Genomic DNA, 26363 nt, shown 5'->3' on the forward strand with positions numbered 1-26363 from the left:
GCCCCACAAAAAAAGAACAGCTGTTGGATTCTTTTTCTTTGCCTTCTGTTTAAGTATCATCAGAATGCAACTGAGTCACATTGTTAGGCTTTTTCCCACAATCATGAGGGATAGAAACAGATTTAAAAAAAAATCTGAGATTCTCACATCACTTGACTCCAGATGCTGGGGCTTAAATAAAACACCAACTGTCTTGAGAGCTGTGATAAAATTGGGAGAGTTGTTAACATGGGGAGTGCCATCTAATTCCATGGTCCCCATCCAATAGGATTTGAGCCCTTAGTTATGATGGCTAATTCTGAAATTCTAAGACAAAAGTAAAGGGACTAGCCCATTTTTCATGCAGATCACAAGAATATTTGATCAAATAAATAAGTATGCTGTGATTTTTTTTTAATGTCTTGAGCAAATTGGCCTCTTGAACTCCACTAGCAAAGTTATAGCAGCATGAACGAATGCTGATGCTGAACCTTTACTATAGACGCAACTTGGCTTTCCTTTCTCTTCACATGCCAGAAAAATCTCACGTCAGTTTCAGTTTCAGTTTATGGAAAAGCAGCTTTATGTCCTGTTTTCAGGTCAGAGGTAAAATGCCTAATTACATTGTAGGTGAACCCCTTTCTGAGTCACCAGCCATCTGGAATTCCCCTCCAAACTTAAGTAAAGTGAATTTCCATTATTGGAAATAGTGGAAAGATAGCTCAATCCCGGCTTTTAACTCTTTCAGGCCTTTGTCCATGCAGCTTGCTAGCAACAGGATAGGGGAGGAGGGGAATCCAGCAAATTGATGTGAAGAACTGAAATCATGTTCCACATTGATACTCCTCAGATTTGCAACAGGCTGTTGAAAATGTTTTCAGATGAAGTAGCTTCTCTACCTTTTTTTTGCAGTGCCACAACTTTCCTGCATTTTCCTGGCCTCCTGCTACTTACTGCTCTAGCTTTAATTCCAAAATCTGCTGCAGTTGTAACAAAGAGAATCTTCCAAAAGGGCTTTTGGATTGATCTTATTTCTCAGCTGGTCATCTTGCATGATATTGCTAACCATGGGCCCGTATACAAGGAGAACTCCGCCTTTTGACACAGAGTTAAGAGCTGCATAGGAGAATGTAAAGAGCAGCACACAAAGAAGCCATCTGTAGTGCACAACAAGTTTTATTGGTCTTACAAAACTCAGGAACAATGCTGGATATTCTTGAACATTATCTACTGGCCCTTTTATCTCTTAACTAATCATAACAACATATATGCAGACATCTTTTATACTGCACTCCTGTAACACTTAGCACACAGCCTCATTACACTCTGCCTGCTGCGTGTCAGATTCCCTGCCAATGTCTTCTGTGCTGTTCATCTTCATTGTGACTCTCTATATGCCCCTTCTCTTTTTTACCTCCCCTCATGTCATTTGAATTAAAATCTGGGGTATCGGAACCTTTGAGGTCTATGCCTAATACTGCCAGCTGTTCTCTATCTGCTTCCATAGGGATCCAATCCTAGGAACAAACAAAAGTGATGCTCCCTTGACCCTGGTGTGTGTATGGCAGGCACAGTGCTGGGAATGGCAGTGGCAGCAAGAAAGTACCATTTCTTTTTAAAATAGGAACCAGAAAGGTTCATATGGAAGTCAAGATCTTCCTGTAATGAGGAACCACTGCTTCTGGTGAGTCCTGCCCTTCCTCTAACAATATGTAAAACTGGCACTGCTCTGATACCAGCAACGTATTTGTCCAGATAGCAGTACAGTTACTTTTGCAGTCTGTGCTAAATATACGGCTGATGTCTAGCTGGCTCAGGGCCTGTCATACCAGCTCAGGGCCTGATCCATCTCCCAACAAAGTCAATGGAAAGTGTCCCACTGAGTTTAATGGCAGTTGGATCAGGCTGACATTTCCCATTCCATGTTATTTGATGAAAGATTCCACTGCATTTGTAGCTTTCCATTGCAATGCTCTCAGAGTGCAGACATGCCCTACTGCTTTTATGCTGTCTCACTCCTGGGGAAATCTAAATTAGAAATATCTGAAGAGTCCGAACTTTGGAAGCACCATCTATGATCTCTCTCCTCTCTTGTGATGACAAAGCATTTATCAGCAATTTTAGTAAGAAGGGGAATTTTACTGCCCCTTCAAAAAAAATTTCTTTTGTTGAGTCAAAGCACCATTACCCAGTCTGTACACTGCACAGATTCTGTGCTCTTTGATTTGAGGGTTTTCAAGTATGTGTGGGATCCACTCCATAATATTCTCTTCTTCCATTTCCTGAGGGGATTTTTCTTTTTTTGTCCACAGTGACAAACTCTATGGCCTTCTCTTCAGGTAAGGGATTCTGAGCTGCCTCTGTCTGGTTGTCTTGGTAACTCATGGGTTGTCTCGTTTAACTCTGCCATATTTTTGGTTTCCTTCACCTTGAATGTCCATTTTCTATTTGGGGCTTCAATTTTTGCTTCTCAACACTTATTATTTTTTGTTGGTGAGTTTATTATCTGTGATGTTTATAAACATAGTCTCTTTTGTCCCTTATTGGATGTGGTATTGGGCCTCTTATTGGGGCTTGTGCATTTATTACAGTGTTCAGTCATTTTAGCACAGGGTTGCCAACCGTCTGTAAATTAATGGACAGTCAGTAAAAAAATGTACAATTTTAACACTGTCCATAAATCCGTAAATAAATGAAAATGTCCATAAAATTGGGTAGAAATAAAACATGTTGTATTTTGACATTGATTGTCATTGTTCTGAATCACTTCTTGTATCATAAAACTACACTGATCATGACTGTATCAATTTCCTGTTTTCTATTATTGCACACGCCCAAGGAACCCGATTGATCAATTAACTGCAGCCAAAACAATTGCATATTCCTGTGTACAGAATTCCAAATTCCTGTGTACAGAATAATGCAAGTGAGTACACACTTCTGTGGCATTATTGTATTGTTTATGATATTTTTAGTGATGTCAGTAAAAAGTTTACTATCAGTAAGAAAAATCAACTTCAGATCTTCATGTCAGTAAAAACTAAAATGTAAGGAAATGAAAGCTGCAAGATGTCAATTTAAATTGGTTTTTATTTAAAAATACACAACTTTTAAAAAAATTCCCATATAGTTTAACAGCCTGAAATTTTTCAGCTGTTTTGATTCCATTATTTAAATAGGACAATGTAAGATTGCAGAAATAGATCAACAATCTAGGGCAAAAATAAATCAGTGGTATCCCAGAAAAAAGAGCCATTTGAGAGGCAGTTGCTTTTTCACTGCCATGAAAAATAATGAACTTGTTCACTTGCCTTAGTGGAACCAGCAGACTCAGTCCAATACTAAAATAACTAATTTTCATCCTGGGCTTAAAAAGATTTTTCTCATCTGAACTGGTCTTGATATTCTCCATCTCTGATATATTTATTTTGCTAGTTCAATTTTGGAATTTGCTTTTAAAAGAAACATTGGAGTCCTGCATCTGAAAGCAGAAGAGGGCGCTGAAACCACACCCCACAGGAGGACTTTCCCTAACTGCATTGTGGATTTCCCCACCCAGGCATTTCCTACTCTCCACCCCAAGCAGAACCGTTATAAAGAGCTAAGTAACTGTTACAACTATCATTTTCAGAGCTGCATACTCATGCCATATTTCTTCAGAGAGAACATAGATCCAGGATTTAGAGCTTGCTTTCTTTTCATCATAATATCAATTGCACAAATTTAGACAAATGGGAAGAATAATTCCATCAGTGACCGGGCTTTTACTGGTGTTCGTGACTTGTGAGTTTTTGTTTTGTTATTAATTAATTTGCATTTTACTTTTCAAAATAATCATTTCTCTTTACTGAAATGATTTTACATTTCAGTAAATAAAAAGTTGTTAATGTCAGTAATGTCAGTTTAGATGTTTTGTTTAAATATCATGAAAAATGTGTTTAGCGTGGAGTATTCTGTAGTAATACAGTCATTCTGTAATTTAGTTTACTAAGAAATGTATTGCACTATGGAATCATAGAATTGTTAAGGTTAGGACAGATCTCTAGCACATCACTGTAGGTTTGATTTTATTATCCCTGAAGCATCCCTGCTGGGTATCAGTCAAGTATAGCACTAAATACCTGCGGTGAAGGTGATTCTATAACCTCCCTTGGTAACTTATTTACCTACTAGTCTGCTGCAAAGTATTAGAGACAAATTCCAACCAGTGTAAACTAGTGTGGTTCCATTGACTTCAATGGATTTACATTGTTCACCCATTAAAGATCTGACCTATAGCGTCATTTGAATCTTAATCCTAGTTTTAAAGAATAATTAGTTAATATTTGCAGAGTATTTTGGAGATATAAAGCACTATATAAGTGCTAAGTATAATTAGTTTAACTTTCCCTACACAGCAATTAGTTAAAAATATTCAAACAAGAGGCATGCTTTAATAATCTCATATACTAGATATATTATATATACTAGATTGTTGGTACAAAAGAGAATATGAGCAATAAGAATGCTGCTGAGTTTGCATTTTACTTCCTTTTTCAGCTAAAGCTTTTGACATTGAGATTGCACCTGCAAACAGAATTGCTGCTCAGATTGGAGATAAACTTGTGCTGACCTGTAGTACTATTGACTGTGAGACTCCAAGTTTCTCTTGGAGAACCCAGTTGGACAACCCTCTAGGTGGGACAGTGAACAATAAAGGGAACATCTCCATCTTGACTATGGATCCTGTTGGCTTGGCGAATGAGCATGATTATCTCTGCAATGCATTTTGTGACAATGTGGAAAAAGAAAAAAACATCAAGGTTGATGTTTACTGTAAGTCATTTAATTCCTTTTTATATGACATTGGTGCAATGCTAAATCATAATAAATGTGATTAATCATTCCTACAACTGCAGTGGACGGTCAATTTATATCCCTAGCATAGCGATTCTGCTATGCTTTAAACATGTATTGCCTGGTAGGATTCATAGATTGGTGCAGGGATTTCTTATTAGGCATCTTCTAATTAGCTACCTAGAGTAAATTTAGCCTTATTGGTTTTATTTGCTCTGGGTGTATTCCTCAAAATATATGAAAGCCAGAAGATAGTCCCCTTGAAGTGTTCAAAAAGCTGAAAAAAATATGCTATGGGTGGAAATGTTTGGGGAAAATTTGAGTATAAAGGGCCTGATCCAAAGCCCACTGAAGTCAATGGAAATCTTTCTGTTGACTCAGTGGGGACAGCATCCAGCCTTTAGGACCAAATTCTGCTCACTTGATTGACACAAATTGTTCCATTGACTCCAAGAGACCTACTTTTGTGAAGGAGCAGGAGTTGGCCCATGTTACAGGGATTTTTGCAAATTCACTCTGCCTGCCACTATATTATCTGCCAATACAAGGCATACTTCTACACCACAGAAATCAATGGAAGTTTTGTCACTGAGTTCACTGGGAAAAAATCCGTCCCATATACCTTAATATCTTGGCTTGGTCTGGGAAGGTATTTATATTTAATGGTAGCTACCATCATTTGGAAAAGTCATTATTTTTCTATCTTTCATAAAATGCCATGATATGCCATGACATGTATAAAAAGCAAAGATGAAGCAAGTCCATACCCCAGATCCTAAAACCTCCAACTGTGTGTGTGTGTGTGTGTGTGTGTGAAAAGGATCGTGGAGGACCAAAAAACGCAAAATACGGATCCAAATTTCATGATTGGCACCTATTTCTTATTGAGCTTAACAAAAAGCCAAGTCATGAACACCTGTGAACTTGAGGGTGTTTGATGTCTGACTCTAGTTCCAAAGGTTGTCTCTTTGACCTGTCTCTAGTAAAAGGTAATTGGTGTTGTTCTTTTAGCTTTTCCTAGCGATCCAGTCCTTGAAATCAGCACACCACTGAATGTTGGGGAAAAAGCCAGTGTCACCTGTGTGGTTGCCAAAGTGTATCCTTCTGACCGACTGGAGATGCAGCTGGAGAAAGATGGATCTGTTCTTGCCAGAGAAGAGTTTTATATGGAAACCAGCGAAACTACTCAGACAAAAAGTCTGACAGTGACTTTTATCCCCATCTTTGAAGACATTGGGAAAGAGATTACTTGTGTGGCTGAATTACCGATTATTGAAATGGAATTTGAACCCAAGAGAAGACAAACTTCACAGAGATTGAATGTAAACTGTAAGTATATTTATATTAGGAGTTTCAAACCAAATTAAATTTTACATTAGGATTCCTGGGCCAGGGCTACAAAGTTAGGGATATTAAAAAAAGTACTCCTGATCTCACGCTGATGTGAATGACTGTATTGCACAAAGATCAAGGATAGGACCATGGCTTTTAGGTAGTACCATCTCTGGGCACAGTCTTGTAATCCCTTTGTGTGAACTACTGACTTCAATGAGTGTTCTCCACAGGAAGCGCCCCTGGGTTATTAAAGTTAACTGTTGCATTCAGTAACAGTGAAAAAACTATACACGTGAACCCTGAGCACCACCTTTGTGGCTCATTCCTCCCTCCTTTTCTTTGGTAGCTGGTGCAGAACTCAGTCAGAGAGCAAACGCACATAGTCTGAGTCAGAGAGAGCAATAACTACATGAGCAGAGGTGCTTTTTTGAAAAATTGCCCTTGGATGCCCATGTAATTCCCATTTTAGTCAATGGGATCCATAGGCATACGTAGGTGGCAGAAGTTAGCTCTAAAAAGTTTATCTTGGAAATCTCTAGTGTTGATTCCTCAATGAGCTTTGTGGGAAAATTGTTCCATTGTTGAGATCACTGTTTTGAAATGTTTCCCAGTATCTGAAGTGTTTCCTTGAGATCATTTAGCCTCAGAGACATGGGCGTCAGGTCTCATTAATTTAACTCATTGAGCTTTTCTCTTTTGTTTTCTTCAAGTTGGTCCACGAAATACTAACATCACTATGTCTCCAAGCAACACAATCAGGGAGGGCGACATGCTGATGCTCACTTGTAGGAGTGAAAGTAATCCACCAGCAAGGATTGTATGGGGAAAAGAGCTGGAGAATTCAAATGTTCAGCACATTATAGACAATGACACCCTTCTCATTCCACATGCCCAGATGAATGATTCAGGGCTGTTCATCTGTGAAGCCATGAATGACGCAATGAATAAAACAGAGAGAACAACAGTGGCCATTTCTGTACAAGGTATGAGTCTGCATGACTTTGACTTGTCTGGTTCTATGAAGCTTAGAATTTCAACTTATCTACAGATGACTCCTGAATGAACAAGAGTGGGGACCCTGTAATAATGAAACTGGGAAATTTCAGGGTCCCCACTATTGTATATTCAGGAGTTGACTATAGGTATGCCACTGCTATTCAGGAGTCATGTTTATCAGTGCAGTGTCTGGTTTTTCTTGGCATTACAATGTTTAATTGCTTCTCTCCTTATTCTCAGGCTAAGATAAACACATACATAGCTCCCCCAGTCAGTGGCCCAGTGTGGGTAAGGTTTCCTTCATGTCCTCAGTGTCCCAGCCAACATTTAAGCCTGCTCTGCAAAACAAGCATTTACCAGCTTCTCTAGCACCATGTGAATATGGTATTCACTTTAAATGTCTAAGGGAAAATAACCTTCTTTAAGAATGCACAAGTAGCACTGCACAAGTAGCTGTGTGCTGCACATTTCTCAGGCGTCCTGTGTTGCTCCCCAAATCTGCCACCTAATTATGTTTCCAAGTGGATTATCTATGCAGCCAGGCTGCCGACATATGTGACTTTGTATTATGAAACCTGCTAAGCCATCTGATATTTAAATAAATGTTGTGTAAGATGTTATCTTTGAAATATCTTCATTTCTGAGCTCAGAATAGTCTGTCAGAGACCATTTCCCCCAGCAAAGCTTAAAATATGCTGAATTATAGATGTCATTTGATATCTGCTGCATTGAGTACTTCTTTGAAATCTCACCTAAAAACCCATCTTCTCACCTTTGCCTATGCCTTTTAATTATTTTCTTTTTCTTATTGTAATTGTATTATATAATTCTGTTGCTAAAGGCCCAATCCTGTAGGCCCGCCTTTGGCAAAACTCAAATTCAGATTCAGTCCCTGAAAAAGAACTGCAGGATCATTCCCTATATTATTTGTTTGTTTATTTAGAATGTAAGACTGTTGCCAAGACTCCTACATGCATTGTATCAATAAAAACAACCAGTCAATGACAAGTCAGAGTCCCTTGCTTCACCAGTATTTATTATTTCATTTTTCAACCCTATAAAATACTGTTAGGAAATTTTGAAATGTGATTCACTTGTATGACAGGTGGTGTATACAATAACATTGTCCTTATAATTAATCCAGTTTAATTGCATTTGGATAGCATCTTCATAGAAACAAATACACATTAGAATTCATGGCCAAAGTTCCAAAGGGGTGTCATTCTATCCTCTAAGGCCCCAATCCTGTATTGAGCATCCCTGGACAGATCCCTGCATCCCTCTGGAGCTTGTTGGAGGATCAGGGCCCAGTTTGGTACCTGCAATTGACTGCAGGCACAAATGTGACAATATAGGGGTCTGGTACCTCGTTTACAGGCACAAATCAAATGTATCAAAATCTAACTTCTATTTGTGTCCACAAATCTAGGGATTTAAATATCCAAATTTAACACCTCTGCCCATAGTTAATTCTGTGTACAAAATTAGAAGTTTTCTTTAAAAAAAAAAAATTGGCTGTACAAGTAAAACTTCATATGTATGAAAATGATATTAATCATAGATTCTAAATTGATAATTTGACTCAATAAGGTGAAACTTGGTCATTTCATTTTTCCTTTTCAATTCATTCAGGTATGAGCCTACCCACACAGCAGATTCTCAGACACCACTCATCTCTTTGGATTGGTAGTGTTAGCCATTGTATACAATTGTACAATTTGTTATTAGTATACAGGTAGTTCCCTAGGAGCTCAGTTTGGATCAAGGACCAAAAGAAATGCAAAATGGTTCTTCAGGTCTCACCCATATTCTTAAAACCCAGTACTACTTTGGAAACTATTTCCTCTTTAATAGAAAGGCCTTCCCTCTTTTCATGCAGTGGTGCCAAGAATTACAGAGTTCTCCATACAACCCTCCACAACTGTTCAAGAAGGAGATGATGTTACCATTATATGTTCTGTTGAAAGCAACCCTGCTGCCAGGATTGTCTTAAGGAGAAAATCAGACAGTGAAGATACTGTGCTTTATAGCAAGGATGGAATTTTCCATGTCCCACGTGTGACGTTCCTAAATGCTGGAAACTATGAATGTGAAGCAGAGAATGCACTGGGGAAAAGCAAAATGGCAGCAGCACTTAGCGTGGAATGTAAGTGTATATTGTGCATTTCCTATGACCCAACAAAATAGTTCTTTCTGTGAACTGCTCATCATTTACTGTGGTCTGGTTATAATCCTCAAAACAAAACCATGACTAAGAAATGAACTGTGCTTGTTAGGAGCAGCCCATAATAAGGGGAGATCTGAAGCAGCCCATTATCTCTTTAAGACAGAATGCCTTCTGGAACTTCACAGTTGAACTGGGAGGGGTACCATAATTTGGTTGTGCGTACTCCTCCCTCTGTGTGTGACTGACCAACATGAAGTGCAGAACAGAGCCATCATTCTGCCTCCTCTCTGGTCCACCCCACCCACTTCTTGGTGAATTGCTTTCTGAGGGGAGTAATACAGTAATTCCTCTACAGTCCCCTGAGCACAGAGGTTGTGATTATGAGTGAGTGGCCCTAATAGGGGCTGTACAAAAGGAGAGGGGAGTCCTTCCAATGAGCAGTGTGTAAAGGCTAGTCCCCATTTAGCCCTCAGGCTGATGGCAGTCTCAGGTCAAGGACTGGACAGGGATTGAAACTGCTCCCCATCCATATGTGCAGAACCTCTTGGCCAGGTCTGAGGCACATTGGCTAAGGGAGGCTTGCACTGAAACCCAGAAGCGATCTGTGTTGTATTTGATTTGAGGATAAATAGAGGATTTCAGTGCCCAGGGCTGACACTTTAGCACCTAATAAAAAACCCTATCGTTGCTCATCTTACTGAAAACTAATAATGGATCCTTCATTTTAGATGGACCAAGAAATACGACAGTCTCTGTCAGCCCCTCTGCCACAGTGCGAGAAGGGGAAGCTGTGACAATGACATGTACTAGCTATGGCAATCCATCTCCAAAGATCTCCTGGACAAAGCATTTGATCAGTGGAGAGTCTCAGTTTCTTTCTGAAGATGCAACTTTAACTATAAATAATATAAAGACTGAGGATTTGGGGGTTTATGAGTGTGAAGGAGCTAACCAGTTGGGAAGAGAGAAAAAAGCTGTGGAATTAATTGTTCAAGGTTAGTACAACATGATAGATTGTAAGCCTTGCTTTGAAATTTTAGGGCTAATCTTGCTCAAATTGAAGTCTGTGAGAATTTTGCCTATGACTTCTGTGAGGATGGCCCATAGTTATTAAGAGTAAAATTTACCCCACTGCAGATAGCTCATGCAAAGCTCTCTGAATCACTTGAGCCCCATAGGGTATGTCTACACAGCCAGTAGCAGCCCGAGGAGGCCTCCAACCCTGGGCTGACAGACTCAGGCTCATGGGGCTTGAGCTACTGCATTAAAAACAGCAGTGTAGGCAGCATGTTTATGTTGTGGTTTGGCCGGAGCTCAGGATCTGAAACCTAGGGCAGGAAGTGGGCTTCAGAGCCCACGCTCCGACCCAAGCCACAAGATCTACACAGCAATTTTTAATAGGTAGCACAACTCCACAAGCCAGAAGCTCAAAGGCTCTCTGCCGTGGGCTGTATAGACATATTCACAGTGCCTGTGGGGCACCTCAGGGGCTGTGGTTGTGTTGAGCAGCCACACAGGGGAGTTTCCCCATCCCTGCACACAGAGACTGGGTGCTGGATTGGCTTCAAGTGTCCACACATAAAAAGTGCAGAGGGAATGCTGGTTCTAAATGGCCAGTCTGGAAGGAGTGCCCGTGGAGTGGGGTTGTGAGTCCTATTCTCCCATGCCCTGCTTCATTTCATACTGAAAACTTGGCTACCTGGGCTTTTGTGCAGTGAAAGATTAATTTCACCTTTAGGGAATATTATTCTTTTGGTTATCTCTTGGGATGAGGGAACCCATTGAGGAAAACAAGATCTGACCCTGACCTTCATCAGAAACTCAAAGCAAACCAAACCTGAACCTTCTTAAGGTTTAAAAAAAAAATCTTTTAACTAGATAGCTCTACTTACAATAACTTGTGATAGATAGGGAGGTAGAGAGAGACACACACCCTTCCCCCAAATGTAACTTTAATGAGCTTAGTACACCTGAAAGGTGCCAAATTGAAAGCACTGCTATATAAGTGTATGGTATTGTTGCTTATTATTAATTAATAAAATATTAATTATTGTATTACTATATTATTAGTCATTTACATTAAAAAGTCACAAGTGGACTACAAGAAATATGTGGATTTCTCTGCCTTTGCTCTTCTATTTGTATTTACTGTACAGTGATACTATGTTGCACAGGGATCACTTCTGTTACTAATCTGCATTCTCTTCATTCTTTATTTTTTTGCAGTTCCACCCAAAGACACAATGCTTTCAGTTTTTCCTTCAGACACTGTAAGAGAAGGAGACAGTGTTACCTTCTCTTGCACATCTAAGGGTATTCCAGCTGTTCAGGTCATCTTGAGAAAGAAAACAGGAGGTGTGGACCCAGTGCTTGTGTCTGAAAATGGCAGATATACCATATACGGGGCTCAGCAAGAGGATGGAGGAGTGTATGAATGTGAATCCAGAAACGAGCTCGGACAGCAATTTCAAAACATAATGCTTGATGTCAAAGGTCAGTTAAAATAATGTTCTGTATGTTAATAAAGTGTTTTTTCTGTTGGAGGGGTAAAACATGGTCTAAAATATCAGCCAGTTTCTTCAGACTCTAGGTTTTGGGGTTATTCCCTGGGGTTTTAATGTTCTTTTTTCCTTTTTTTTTTTTTTTTTTTTTTTTTTTTAATCGTGTGGGGAGTTAGCCAGGGTCTTGTCATAAATAATTGGTTGGAACAGAGCAACAGCGAGGACTGTTCTCAAGAAAGATACAGACATCAGAAAACAATTTGTTCTTCAAAATATTTTAACAGTCTCTCAAAACAGGGTTTCAAATTGTGGAATCCTAATGGCTTTTTCAGAGAAAGGTCACATGTCTGAAAGCTGGGCAAACATGCTCTTTTTTAGGACTTTGATCCTTTGTCTTTGCCCTTGCTGTACCCGTTCTGTAGAATGCGGACTTCAGAACCCAGGGCTGTCAAGTTGCCTCCTTTCATGAATATAAATAATCTCTTTAAATTTAAAAAAAGAAAAAAAAGTGAAGGGTACTAAGTCCATCGATTAATAAAATATCCTTCCTTCCAGCAGCTGTTGCCTGTACTGTGTGAAGACGAAAGAGAGAGTACCATTAGCTAGTGATCAAGTAGATTCTAAAGAAAAGATTGTGATGAATCTATCAACTGAGTTAAGGCTCTGAGAGCCTGCTGTTGATTGTCAGTCTCTACATCTGCAGTTATATCTTACGTTACATTTTCCTTCTTTTAGCTCCTTCTCGAAACACTACAGAGTTAATATATCCATCAGACAATGTTGATGAAGGGGAAAAGGTCACTATTACGAGTACAACCTATAGTAATCCACCTTCACAGATTGTCCTGCAAAAGGTCCATCCAAGCAACACAACCATCCTCTCATCACAGAATGGCACCGCTTCACTCTATAGAGTCATCAGAAATTACACAGGCACATTCCCGGTTGTTGTTTACAATGAGGCTGAAAATAACACTGAAGCGATTGAGATAGCTGTTGTAGGTAGGCAGACATGTTGCTTTGAATTTACTTCTATTGTTACGTTCTATTGAATGAAAGGTTACTGTTAGCAAAGCTAGTGTACTGTTCACCCAGGCATAGATATCCCATGGTTAGTGGTGAAAAAATCAGGCTTAACAATAAAACAGTTCACTAACGAATATCAGTAATGTAATAACCTCCTATACAGCACTGATATTATTAACTTTACTACCCCAAGATGACACAGTGGCTCAAGGCAGGTGGGGAGAAGTCTGGCATTGTCCCACTTCCTCTACGCACCAGTCTGCAGAGTGAGATTGGCACACAGAGAGGAGCAGCTGGCGCTCCACAAAAGGGGATAAAAGGGTGCCCCATGGTGCACTGGGGAGCTGCTGGAGACATTCTGTCTGCTTGAGGGAGAATGCCTCCCGATTCTCCCTGAGGCAGTCTGCTTACAACACCCTTTATTGTGTACTAGGCCAAAGAGGCCTGAACTTACCTAGGACTAACAAACTCAAGACACTGGCTAACGATTAAGCTGCCTAGGGAGAGTGTTTATTGAAGAAGAGACTGTAAGGCAGTTTGCTTGAAGAAGAGGGTTTTCAGAAAGGATTTGAAGGAGGAAGGCAGATGAGAACAGGGAGAATGTTCCAGATGAAGGCAATAGGGTCTGTCCCATTGTAACAGCTGGGGCACTGCTCCACTCAGAAAAATGAGAAACTAAAAGCATAATAAAGTAAATTCACCCATTTGTAGCTGTTAACGTTAGAGGATAGCTTTTTCAGAGCAGGATTCATGTGGAACAGCTGCTCCAGTGCCCCGGGCTATATCATGCACGTATTCACATTCATTTTGGAGCTCCAGAAGAGAACATCATGGAGCAGCCAAAACAGCCACAGCACAGCACTGAGGGGCACTTTCTAAGACACCCTGAATTAGTGAACATAAGTAGAGCTCAGGAAAGCTAGAGTCCCCCTAAAAAATCTTTGTCCTACAGACACTACTGGGCATAGGGAACTGCATTATAATCAGTGTGACCCAGTGTGGGAGGAGATAATGGCAACAGAAAGATGGAAAGATTGGAAAAAGGGCAATGAGGGGAATAGGAGGAAATAGGTCAGAGGTGCAGATGTGCCAAGATTACAGGGCCTTGTACATGAGGACAAGACCTTGAGTATGATGCAGTAAAGGACAGGAATCCAGTGAAAGAATTCAAAGGGATCAGGTAATAGGCTCAAACCTGGAGGAGAGGAAAATGACTTAACAGTAGCATACATACAGTGATGTGGATACATCTACTTGTAGCAATTTTTAATCAACTTCTTCTGTCTCCGCTTTCTTTTTTTCTTTTTTTTTCTGTTTTGCAGCAAGTGTGAAAAAACCAGCTTACATGATTCCTGTGATTGTTATGGTCTCTTGTTTATCAACAGTGGCAATTCCTGTACTTGCAATATTGATCTACGTGTCAAGGAAAGCAAAGATAAATGGATCCTACCATCCTGTAAATGCATTGAAACCAAATGTTTAATCAAGTGACTAACCTTCTTCATTTCATAACTTAATATGACATGCAAGTGACTTTTTATAACACTGTCATGTGAAAAACATGAAAAAATTATCTGTACCTTCATAAGTACTATAATCTCTAAGTTAAAGAGAAAAGTAAGACACTGCCTTAGAAACAGGTGAATTAATTCCCTATTGATAGGCGCTCAGCAAGAGTTCTTTAAGGTGTTAATTTTGTAGATAGTATGTAATTTGCTGTACATATGTATTATAAACACATTCAAGTGAACATCCGTTTGGAAATTCCAATATCCTTTTGCAGCTGTACATAGAAATGCTGTTCTTTGAGATATAAATCAACACTGTTTGAATTGATTAGGCTTTTTTGGTATTATTAAATAGTTTTAAATATAATTTGTATAAATATTTGTTGGTGGTACTTTCCTACTGCATGTAATGTGTTCCAGATCCTCCTCTTATTTATGCCAGCATAACTCCACTGGCTCCAATAAAACTGCACAGTATAAATGAGATGAGAATTTGGCCTTATGTTTCTAATTAATTGTCACACATTTAAATCCCTCAGAGTCAATTTAAAACTTTTTCACTTCTGTTTAATAAATGTGCCAAAGCGTCTGATAGGCATGTCACAGTTATAAATGTTATTCATAGTATCTGTTTGGGCATAAGGTACAATCAACTGTTGTAGCAATGGTATGATATTTATTTGGGGTCTGGACACTTTAAAATAAATAGCAAGATTTTCATTCATTTCAACCACAGCAAAATCAGGCCCATAATTTAGACGGTTGCTATAACTAGACATGCTGTATTGACTTTCACGCTAACCTAAATCCATCTTGGGTTTATTGCTGTTAATCATAAACGGTAATAAGGCTCCAATACACGTATTCAACTCTCATTGAATTGACACAGAATTTGATAGATTCATCATAAAGAATTTGACCTAAAGTCTTTAGGTGAAGTTTCTAAATATTTCACCATCTCCTGTTCTTGGTACAGTATTTTTGTTCATAGAAATGTTTATTCAGTTAAAATGCCCAACTGATGCCCCTGTAATAGTAAGACGCAAAATGTATGTTTGCTATATTCCCACTTGTTAATCCTTATTTTTGTGGATACCAAAGTGGTCAAAACTCTGAAACTAGGTGGTGTATTTATTTGTTGTAAATATTATCGTTTTCTTTCTTGTATGATATGTGTGGCAATAATGGGATCCAGGGCACAGACTGGCCTTTATGAGGGAAAACTCAGGGAGTTAATGTGAACATTTCTATAGAAGGCACCAACCCAAAAGCAGCAGCAGTAGCAGACTCAGTAAGTATTATGGGCTAGTTGTCGCAAAGCAGTACATGATCCTGAGTACTAGAAGTTTCTGTCAGGAGAATAAGTGAAGAGATGCCATTCTTTTACTCTATGTAAAAGGCACCTGGCATGCTGTTTCTGCCAATCCTGAAGAAAGAAAGATCTGCCCTAGTTAAGGAAGCATGTTAAAAAGCCTGTCTCAGAACCTGGAGCACAACTCCAAGGGTGTAAGAGGTCTGCCAGCGTCATTGTGTCTTAAAAATACTGAGCCTCTCAGAGATGAATTGTGCTCCCTAGAACGTCAGACAGGTTCTCTCCTTCTGCATGGAAAGGGGGATCCACAGCCTCTGTGGTACCATTGACAGTGGCAGACCAGATGCCAGCTTGTGCCAAGTCTTTAGGCCTCAGCCGAGCACTGACAAATTCATTGTTGGAAACTTGTCGGTTTCACCTGTGTGTTAGTATGGTTAAGATGGGTATTGAACTTATAACAATGTGGTTAGTGTTTAGACTTTACGAAGTTCTTGTAAATTGCGGCATGCATTAATGTCACATATAATTTCTTTATCACATGCTATAAGGTAACATTTAAGTTTTTGCTTTGTAACTATAAAAAATGTTCGCTCTAAAACTGTGAACCTAGTCATGAGGGATCATGTCCTGCCCTCAAGAAGAGGTATCAAAATTTAAATGGGCCATTGTGGAACATCACAATTCAAAGACTTTGTTAATTGTCCCCTTGGGACCCATAAAGAGGCTATGTGCAAAAGTGTTTGTCCCATAAGCTTGTATTCTGGAAGAAGGAAATAAAAACAGTTGACAAAAAAAATTTTCATCTCTGTCGCTTTTTGACTCTCACAGGGCCAGAGCTACGAAACAGAAACAGAGATCCCCAGGGTCAACCTGGGTTAGCCCTAAGAGACATTCAGAGTTGACTGATCATGACCACTCTATCACCTTGTAAAACCATAGGCCAGGGGTGGCCAAACTTACTGACTCCTCAACACCCCCTTCCCTGCTGGGCAGAATCCTCTAGCCCCACCACCGTGCCGCAGGGCAGAAACTCTGAGCTCCCCACCCCAGCCTGATAGGTGGAGATTGTGGGGGAAGACCACAGGGGGCTCTGCAGGCCACACTTTTAACTGTAAAAAAGCCGCATGTAGCTCACAAGCCACAGTTTAGTCACCCCTGCCAAAGACACGAACTCATTTTTATATATATGCTTGCCTGCTTTAACTTTGTAATAACTCTAATTTCTTTTCTTAATTACTAAATCCTTAGATAGTTTACTATTCACTTGGCTACAATGTTGTCTTTGGTGTGAGAGCTAAGATACAAATTGACCTGGAGTAAGTGACTGGGAGTAACCTGAATATTTTGTGATCCTTGGTGCATACCAACCAATTATCATAAAGTCTAGCTTGCCTGGGTGGCAAGATAGACTGGAATGCCCAAGGGGACTGTCTGAGACACCAAGATAAGACTGTTACAGAGCTTTAGGAGTTCACATTTCTTACTGGGTTGGTGAAATCTAATTATAGAACATACAACCAATGTGGGGTCTTTGCCCTGATTCTTGACAGTCTGCCCTGAGGCTGGCATTCACAGTATTGAGCCACTCCAGACAGCATGACAAACATCATCCTTCCCTCCATTCTAGTAGAGGGGGTGGAGACTGGTTGGGCTGGGACGAACAAAGGATGGATGAGCAGGAATCCATATCATGCCCCTGCAGTGCCATGAAACCTGTTATCTTTTCTGCAAATCCACCACAGGACCATCTGTGGCCTGAGGGAAGCCTCTGGTAGCTCAGGTCCGAAAGAGCTGCACTGCCAGGGAGCTCGGAAGCCATCAGGATTGCGACTCATGCAGCTGCGTTGACTGCCATGTTGGTTAACACACTGGGGATTGAACCAGGGACCTCAGAGCATGACCTGCTACAGTTTTAGCTAAAGAGCAACAGTTTTGTTGGTGGGGATGATAACTCATCTCCTCTGTGGATCAGATTAGCAGAGGGGGACAAGTAACACTCCCCCATGCCCACCACCCCATATGTACACTGACGACTCTGTCCACACAGATTCCCTGGGATCAGCCAATTTGAGGGGTAAGTCCTACTGCATTGTCTATGGAGGACAAACTGCCCCTATTGATGGATTAATGTAGGGAGATATTTATAAGGTGATTTCCTCGCCCAGAGCCTGATCCTGTGAGTCTTTCATGGGACGGGCTGATCTGGGCCATCATTTTTCACAGGAAGGGATGAAAGGTTCATGGTCAAATAATTTATCTTGTGACTTGTAGAATTTTGCAAAAAAGACAACAGCTCAGGCAGCTCTAACTGCGATAGGTAACATGGAGGAAAGCTGCTGCCACAGGGTGCAGACTTTCTGCCATACCTGGGCAAATAGGAACTCATGCTTACCTAGGGCTCCTGGGAGGAACCATACTAGCTACTCCTCCAGGAAGAGGAAGCAAGAATGTGCATGGGGAGCAGGATGGTGTTGTACCCAAGGATATGGATCTGGGTAAGAAACCTTGAGTTGGACATAGTTGTGCATTTGTCTCTGACCAGCAGATAAAGTTCTCCCTGGGACAAGGTTTCTGACTGGTTAAGGTTATGAACTGCTGCCAGCACAATTTGCTGCTGGTAGCACTTACGGACATTGAGAGAGTCTTCTTTTGCTGCCCTGTCATAATTGGCTGCTTCCACCTTTCCCCATCCCATGGTCTAGGGGTAGCAAGTTGTGACAGATGGGGGCATTCCCCTCACAATTTGCTACTATTATGAAACTTCTCTTTTAAATTTGACCATAAAGAGGTGTTTTTTTGAATTTGGAAAACTTTGTTATAGTAGTTCCAGAGGGGTAGCCGTGTTAGTCTGTATACAGCAAAAACAACAAGAGATCTGTGGCACTTTAAAGACTAACAAATTTAATATTTGCAGACATAAGCTTTCGAGAGACTTTAGCTGAAGAAGAGAGCTGAAGTCTCTCGAAAGCTTATGTCTGCAAATATTAAATTTGTTAGTCTTTAAAGTGCCACAGATCTCTTGTTGTGTTTGTTATAGTAATAAGGTATAAAAACAAGAATCTTAGTTTACATTTCAACACTATTTCTGAAGCATCTAAACATTTTTAGAAACAGAATTAACATTTATTTTGTTTCTTTACTGGGATGTACATTCAAATTGACACTATTACTCATTTTCATTAGTACTTCAACTGCATAATTCTAAGAAAACCAAAATATTTAGCTTAACAAAATAGTTATAAAATGTATGTGTTTTGTAAACATCACAATTAAATATACTTTATGCAGTTATACACTGTCTTATTGTTTTGGATGTCTTTATTGATTCTTGTACTATGCACAATCATATTCTGTTTACATAGCTGCTCACACATATGGTCTGTGTTTCTACCACAATTTTGTGTTTCTTACCATCATGCAATCTCCATTTTCCAGTTTGCATATGACAAGGTTGCAGTAAAGGCAGTAGTCTCCCATGCTGTCTGGAAAATCAATATAATTTAATAAAATGATGATTATCTACTTACCAAATTTATAAAAAAGAAATCTTGACTAATTCATGAATGTCATTTATTTCAATAATTAAATGATCTGAAAATATGTTTCTTTTGGGGGGGGGGTCATATTTTAAATTATAATTAGTATCCTCATCTATTTATATCAGTGTTAGATTAATGCTAGTAGATACAACTATTTCCAATTAGATTTCACTGCTCTTTCAATGTCAACTTTTTTTTTTTCTTTCATTTTTCCCTGAACACTACTATTGGAATATCAAACTTGTGACAGATCCCACAGTACATGTACTGAGATAATTGTCTGTTATCTGACATTATTCCACTCCTCCTGTTATCTTTCCAAAGGCTTTGGCCTCACTAGGAAATGTAACAAAGCTATTACCTGACTCTGTCATAAAATAATTGCTATTTTTCTCCTATATAGCATTAGGGTCTCTTGTGTAATTTCCACAATACCAATGTCTTTATGCTCCAAAAATGTTTCTGCAAACTAATAAAACTTTTAATTAGAAAATGCATCATAATAACACATCATTAAAAAATAATACTTTTAGGATGAGGGTCCCACAGTTGTGCCCATCCCCTTGTCTCTTGTGTTCCACAATTTTTGTTTTGTTTTGTTTTGAGTCTCAGTATAGATTTTCCAATTTCTCAATAGATGAATAATTTGAAATTTACAGTAAGTGACTGTATGTGGCAGTAAGGGACTTTATAAGTGACTTTCATGTTTACTTAAAGTATTTGGTGTTTAGTAATGCTTTATTTTTTATTTAATAAATGGTTGCAATTAATTCATGCTCATATATACATACTCAGTTTCATGGTATGGTATGTAGAGTGTTATACTATATATCACTTGATTTGCTATGGACCATGTTGCTAATACAACCTTCACACTCATGCTAAATGCTAGTGTTTCGGGCCCTGGTTGAGTGAAGAACTTAGGCTCATGCTCAAATCCTACCAATTCAGTCAATGTCCATTATTAAAGAGAGTAAGCACAAGTATGTGCTGTTTCCATGTTTAGCTGTAGTTATCAGGAACATATTCTCTTATATTGCTGTTATATCACATTTATTGACAAGAGCTTCATATTAACACTTCATGTTAACTACAGAAATAAGTATCTTAAATCACCTCTAGTAACTCAGCAAGTTTATTTCTTATCTCGTCTCATCACAGAATGATTCAATTATTTACATTTCTTTTGTTTCCATTAATGTTATCTGTAAGTGTAAATATATATACACAGCTGTCACTGTTGATATGATAATTCCAACAATTTTAGAATTTTTCAAAACACTCCTTATCGATAATCTCATTTGTAATTTCTCACTAATATCCATGAGAAAGTTATATTTTGAGTTCCTCTATTAAAACACTGCAGTGTGTGTTCTTTAAATATACATTATCTACATAATAATAAATTCTTCAAACTAACATTTTATTTTTTAAACTGCAGTCCTCATAATGTCAAACCTTACTGTGAAGTTTATTTTTATTTGAATCTATTAAACTTGTTGAAAACTCACAATAATAATTCAGGAAATAACATCACAGGTACTAGGCTGTATTTGAATGTTATTATATAGTACTACATTAGTTGAGACAATTCCAAAGTATAATAATGGAAGACATTTTGACACAAGAATCCAATCACCTGGTGCATTGTAAGGAAGCAACAGGATATCATTTTGCATAATTCCACTCTGTGTTCATTGAAAAAAAAGAGAAAAAAAATGCATTTATATTTGTCAAGTAAGCAAACTATGGGGTTGAGATTATACTGTGTTTTCCAGTTTAAATAAACACCTAGGTACCTGCTTACCTTTTTTCATTTCCTTACATCAAATTGTATTTGCTGTTACTTAAGACTGTGCTTAACTGCCTTTATTGAAATGTGGTTTGTCCCGAGGTTGGACATGAAAGATTGTTAATATTTAGCTTCTCAAATTACATTTCTCTTGCTCTCCCACAGAATGCTAATGGAAAATACTGCAGAGATGGCTTGTGCCTGTTGACGCATAAGCATGTACAAATGTATTAATCATTCTGGCATATAAAAGAGTTCATAAATACATATACAGAAGGGATACTCACTGTTAAAAATAAGCTAGTATGGAACAGAGATTACGTGCATATCTTTATTTTTAAGACCCACGTCCTCTGTCTTACTTGCTTTAAAATAACCAGTGCACATACCAGTGTTGAAGTCATGCCCCCGCTGAACTCCATAGCAAAACTAATGTTGACTTCAACATGTCGAGGACTGTACCTCAGGGATATAAATCAAAATACTATTGAATCCATGTTTGGCAGCAGGAAGTACAGCAAAATGCTGCATCTATTGGTTTCTATTCACACTTCCATGCTATTTGGACTTGTTTTAAAACCATTATTTTGATGGTTCCTGAGATTAAAGTGTGCTCCCCACACTGGCCCTGCAAGAGCTGAATTAGTCCAGATGAGCCCAATCAGCTAATTAGGCTGCTCCAGAGAAACAGCAGTCACTCCCTGGGAAGAGGGAGAAGGGTTTGGAGCTGCTACACCCAAAGCAAAGAGAGGAACCAGGAGTGGTAGGAAGCAGTCCAGGGAAGGAGTAGTGAGGGCTGGGGGAGGACAGCCCAGAACTGCTGTGTACGGTCCCTGGACTGGAACCCAGAGTAGAGGGTGGGCCTGGGTTCCCCCTGCCTGCCACTGCGGGAGTGGCACTGTGAGGCAGAAGACTGCCTGAGACTGTAGGATACACACCCTGTAGAAGGGGAAATCACAACAGTGACCTGGCCAGCAGGCTGAGTCACCAAGAGGATGCTGTGGTTCCTGGAGTGAGAGAAGGGCTGTAGAAAAGAAGCTGATGGGGTGTAATTGCTGGAAGGGGCGTTGGCCTGACTGAGCTATTCCCCTGAATCACCAGGAGGTGGCACCTGCGGTGAGTAGAGCAGACACTTGCGGTTTCATTAGTGCTGTAATTAATATGTCCATGTATTGTCACAAGAAGTCGCCTACCTGACTGCTTGCTTTCTCGACAACACATTCACATTTGCATTGATCACCTACATTAGATGATAAGGGCAAAGTTAACTTTTCAAAAATATTTCATGAATCAGTCCAGTCACCCTCCCTGTTTACTATTATTGAAATTTACCTCATCACCCAGGCAGCTTCTGGGACAGAAGACTGGGATGGTATAGATTCAACAAGGTGTGAACTGGAGGACATCACAATGTACTGCTATGATAATTTTTCATTTCACATGTGATATGGTAAAAAGACTTCAAAGATTTTTTACCAATACACAGTTCATGGCATGGTCCCCTCTACTTATCTTTACCACTGGAAATTTTTTCCCTAAAATTACCTTTGGGTGGATTTGTTGGTGGTTGGGCTGTATAGGCTGAAGCTACATTCTATCTCCATTGCTGTCACAAAAGGCAAGATTAAACTGAAAAGAATGTATGCTGTAAACTTTCCTTTGGAAATGTCTGCATTTATGTTCCTTCCCCTGTTTCCCATTGATATTATACTAGTGTGGTTTGAGTATTACTACGTGGAAAAATAAATATGTTGGTAAATCAAGTTGCTTTTTTTGTTTTGTTTTGTTTTGCTGTGAGGACACAGAAAAAGTTGTCAGCAACAATATTCAGTTTAAAAAAAAAAACTGTCACAAAGTCAATGAAGCCAGTCTTCACCATTGAATGTCTCTGACCTGCTTGTAGAGTTGAAGAAATACTGAAAAGAATCTCAAAAATAAATCATTACCTCATTATTGAATTCAGAACTATGATCTGCCAGTATCTGCTCTAGCCATTCAAATCAATTTATAATTTTACAGATTTTCTTCACCACCTCATGTGCTGTCTTATTTCTAAGTAGAAATGCTTCCACCCATTTTGTAAGATGATCTGTAGCTGTCCATCTACACTGGTTTCCTTTGTTTGTTAGTGGTAATGGTCCCATTAAATCCATTCCCAGGGCCTCTGGACCGATATGCAGGAGTACAGATTACACTTTGAATCTCTCCTATTATGTTTTCTTAATAAGCCCATATGTAGTAAGCAGAATAAATACTGTAATGTGGTTTTCACAGTGTTTAAAGCACACAACCAGAATCCACTTTACTTTAAAGAGTAAAGAAATATATGCATGGGATAGGAAAAGTCCTGCAAGAGTAAACCTGCATAAATATGCTGTGCCAGTGCCAGGAGCAATAGAGATCATTGTTGCACAATGTCATGCCACCTGTATGCATTGCACTTGTCACCAATTGGAGGCCGTATTGTGAAGCAATAATAAACACAAATAACAACAATCAATTATCTTGGACACTCCTTAAAAGCTTTCTTACTGCTTTTTAGGAAAGTGAATAAGACTGTGTATCATGTACATGTAAACTGCACTGAGAATGTTCCTAATGCATTGACAATGGAATGGATGCAAAAAAAAATTTGGTAAGATATGTCTACTACCTATGAGAATCCAAAATTCACCTTACCATTTTTCAAGGTGAGATCCCAATTTAATTTCTTTCTTACTTTCTGACAATGCAGACATCTCTCACTCTTGTTTGGAAAGAATAATATGATGACATTAATATTCATGTATTGAAATATTATTGCAAAGGAATGGAGCTTGCATTTTCACACCAATGGTTAAATATCTTTCTTTGCAATATAAATTTCTAATTTGTATTTAAATTTAAATGAAAGGATTTTGGTTCATTACTTTACATACCCCCTCCTTGATGTCTTTTGCCATTCCTGGCCAATAGTATTTTGATGTCAGTGCAATTCTCGTTTTGATTATTCCTTGATGTCCACTCATTAGACTGTCATTATACCATTCAAACAGTTGTAGGGATTGTTTCATCGTGTGCACAACTCCAACTTTTTTATCTTTTGCAGAATGGAAAAGTTTTCCCCCTGCTAGTCAAAGAAGATGCAGATGTGATGATGATATCAAGTATCACAGTTAAGCAATTAGCACATATTTTTTAAAGAATCTATATTAAAGATATCTGTAAAGAGTATGAGTTGTGATGGCTTGAGGATGGGGAGGAGGAATTGTACTAGAGGGTTGTAATTGGATATTGAAAATTCTTAAAATCAGAAATCATTGCTCAGTAAAAATGTATGGATTATTATTGCTGTTTGTGGATATACTGCTAACCTAATTCAGAAATAAAGTTGATATAGCATATTTTTAATTTATTGTCATTTGTCATGCAACTGACAAATACATTTCTTAGAGTAACTAAATATGTAGCAAAGGAGATTTTTGTGGGATGTTGAAAGAAAATCAGCAATTCTAATCTTGGTCCGATTGAAGTTAATGATAATACTCCAAACAACCCAGTAGTATGAGATCAGGCCCATCATGTATGTGTTGAAGATTTCATTGTATTCTATGACATAAAAAAAGGGTAGCTTGCCTTCCAATGAAAACATAGCAGAAAATCAACGAAGGTTAAATCTCCATTTTATTCATGCCTTTAGGATATGTGTTATTCTTCTTGTATTCCAAGACTTGTGCAATGTTTTCCTCAAAAGATTTCCCTAAGTATTGTTGACAGAAGAAAACATTTCACACACTGATATTTAGATAACTGCAAACATGTGGTATCCATATGCATAGAAATCAAACATTATTTTGTAGGTATGATATGTAAAATAAATTGCAGACATATAAGTATTGTAAGCCAAACTCAAAAATGCAGCATTCACAGGACATCACCATGGTAGCATAAGCACATTTGAGTTAGGTGCCTAAATTCCATATATGTATATAAAATCTGCCCATATACAATCAATGGAGATCAAGTTTAATTTCAGTTAATTAGGTCACCTATAACATTTTAACCAAGTCATAGTTACTGGGACCAGGAAATATAACAGCACAAAGATAATGTGAATTTCAGAAAAATTCAGGAAGGGTAGACGGATATTGGATTATGTGTTTAAAAAAACAACAGAATATATTGAAACCCTTCCTTTAGCTGACACACTAATGTTTATTACAGGATTTTTTGGAAAAAACAGAGTATTTGCACAATTCAAATTGAATTCAACACAATTCAAAAGCAGCTGCAAGAAACAGTAAATTCATATGTACACATTTCAGTATCATGATCACACGCATGACATACATTTTAAAAGCACAAAGTGACTTCACAGGTTTGGTTTTGCTTTGTTTAATGTCCTTGACCATTTGGAGCTTGATGGTCTCAGCCAGGGAGGTCCTAAATCTTTGGGTACATAGGGTTTCTGTTATGGGTTCACAGAATGTTGAAGAACAAGCTGTCTTGTCAGGATAGTTATTTCACTGGAGAACGGTAAGTGGATACACTTGAGGTAAGAAAGACAGGTAAGCTAGGTCGGAGGAGCATGCCCCTATATGGGCTGTCAAATCCCATGTTCCATCACAGTATAACTGAAGTACCATATCTCCGTTAAGCTTGTAGCTAAAAAAATCTTAAGTGGCACTTAGTTTTAGACGAGCTGCCTAGGCAAGGTCATCCAATATCTTTGAGACATCCCTTAGTGAACGTCAGCTCTTGGGAGCAATAGGGACCAAGCCCAGATTTTTGTCTTTTTAGAGCTTTTTAGAAAACATTCTATGGAGTTAAATGTTTGACTTATTGTATGTAAAATCCTGAGTGAAGGTTTTAGTATTTCTTTATTGGTCCCTTTCCAGTTCAGAGTAGGCCACACAGTTTCTTAGTAAAGAAACATTTAACACACACAAAACATTGAAAATAGTGTAAAGCATTATAAATAGAACACAAGCTATTAGGCAGAAAATCTACTATTGTTCTTTGTCACTGTTACACATGTTGAACAACAAGGTTTCAACACCAAATTTACATTTCTGTACTTTGATACACACATCAGCAGGTCACCTTCTGATCTTATTTCTGAGACATTTTCTCAGGCCTTGTCCTCACTGCACTGTTACCTCAGAACAGCTCATAGACCTAAGGCTCTATAACACAGCCCTCACACATAGTGTATATATCTGGTTTCTTTGTATCTTGATAAGAATGTCAGCTTCTTTTCAAAATACTTCGGTGTTGTTGGCAAACCCAGCCCCCACAGCAGACATGTGCTTGCTCTTGCAGTGATGAGCCACAGATGTCAGAGGGTGACTGTCTTAAACTGGTATGTTTATAACATTTGATTGGTCTGATTG

General features: G+C 38.8%; 1 protein-coding gene across 3 annotated transcripts; it reads left to right on the forward strand.

Moving 5' to 3' along the window:
- Positions 1 to 3639: 3639 nt before the first annotated feature.
- VCAM1 (vascular cell adhesion molecule 1) lies at positions 3640 to 16442 on the forward strand. 3 transcript variants are annotated; one of them, XM_067538370.1, is made up of 9 exons: positions 3640 to 3762; positions 4519 to 4794; positions 5827 to 6144; positions 6861 to 7133; positions 9026 to 9292; positions 10042 to 10308; positions 11540 to 11806; positions 12550 to 12816; positions 14163 to 16442. In XM_067538370.1, exons 1-9 carry the CDS (start codon positions 3711 to 3713, stop codon positions 14321 to 14323), a joined length of 2148 nt encoding a protein of 715 aa, XP_067394471.1. In that variant the 5' UTR covers positions 3640 to 3710; the 3' UTR covers positions 14324 to 16442. The 3 variants fall into 3 exon arrangements, with proteins under 3 accessions (XP_067394471.1, XP_067394472.1, XP_067394473.1); XM_067538371.1 differs by lacking the exon at positions 12550 to 12816; XM_067538372.1 differs by lacking the exon at positions 6861 to 7133.
- Positions 16443 to 26363: the final 9921 nt, after the last annotated feature.

Source organism: Emydura macquarii, unplaced genomic scaffold (genome assembly GCF_026122565.2).
Source record: "Emydura macquarii macquarii isolate MOO-44397 ecotype Brisbane River unplaced genomic scaffold, CSIRO-AGI_Emac_v2 contig_480, whole genome shotgun sequence".
Taxonomy (NCBI): domain Eukaryota; kingdom Metazoa; phylum Chordata; order Testudines; family Chelidae; genus Emydura; species Emydura macquarii.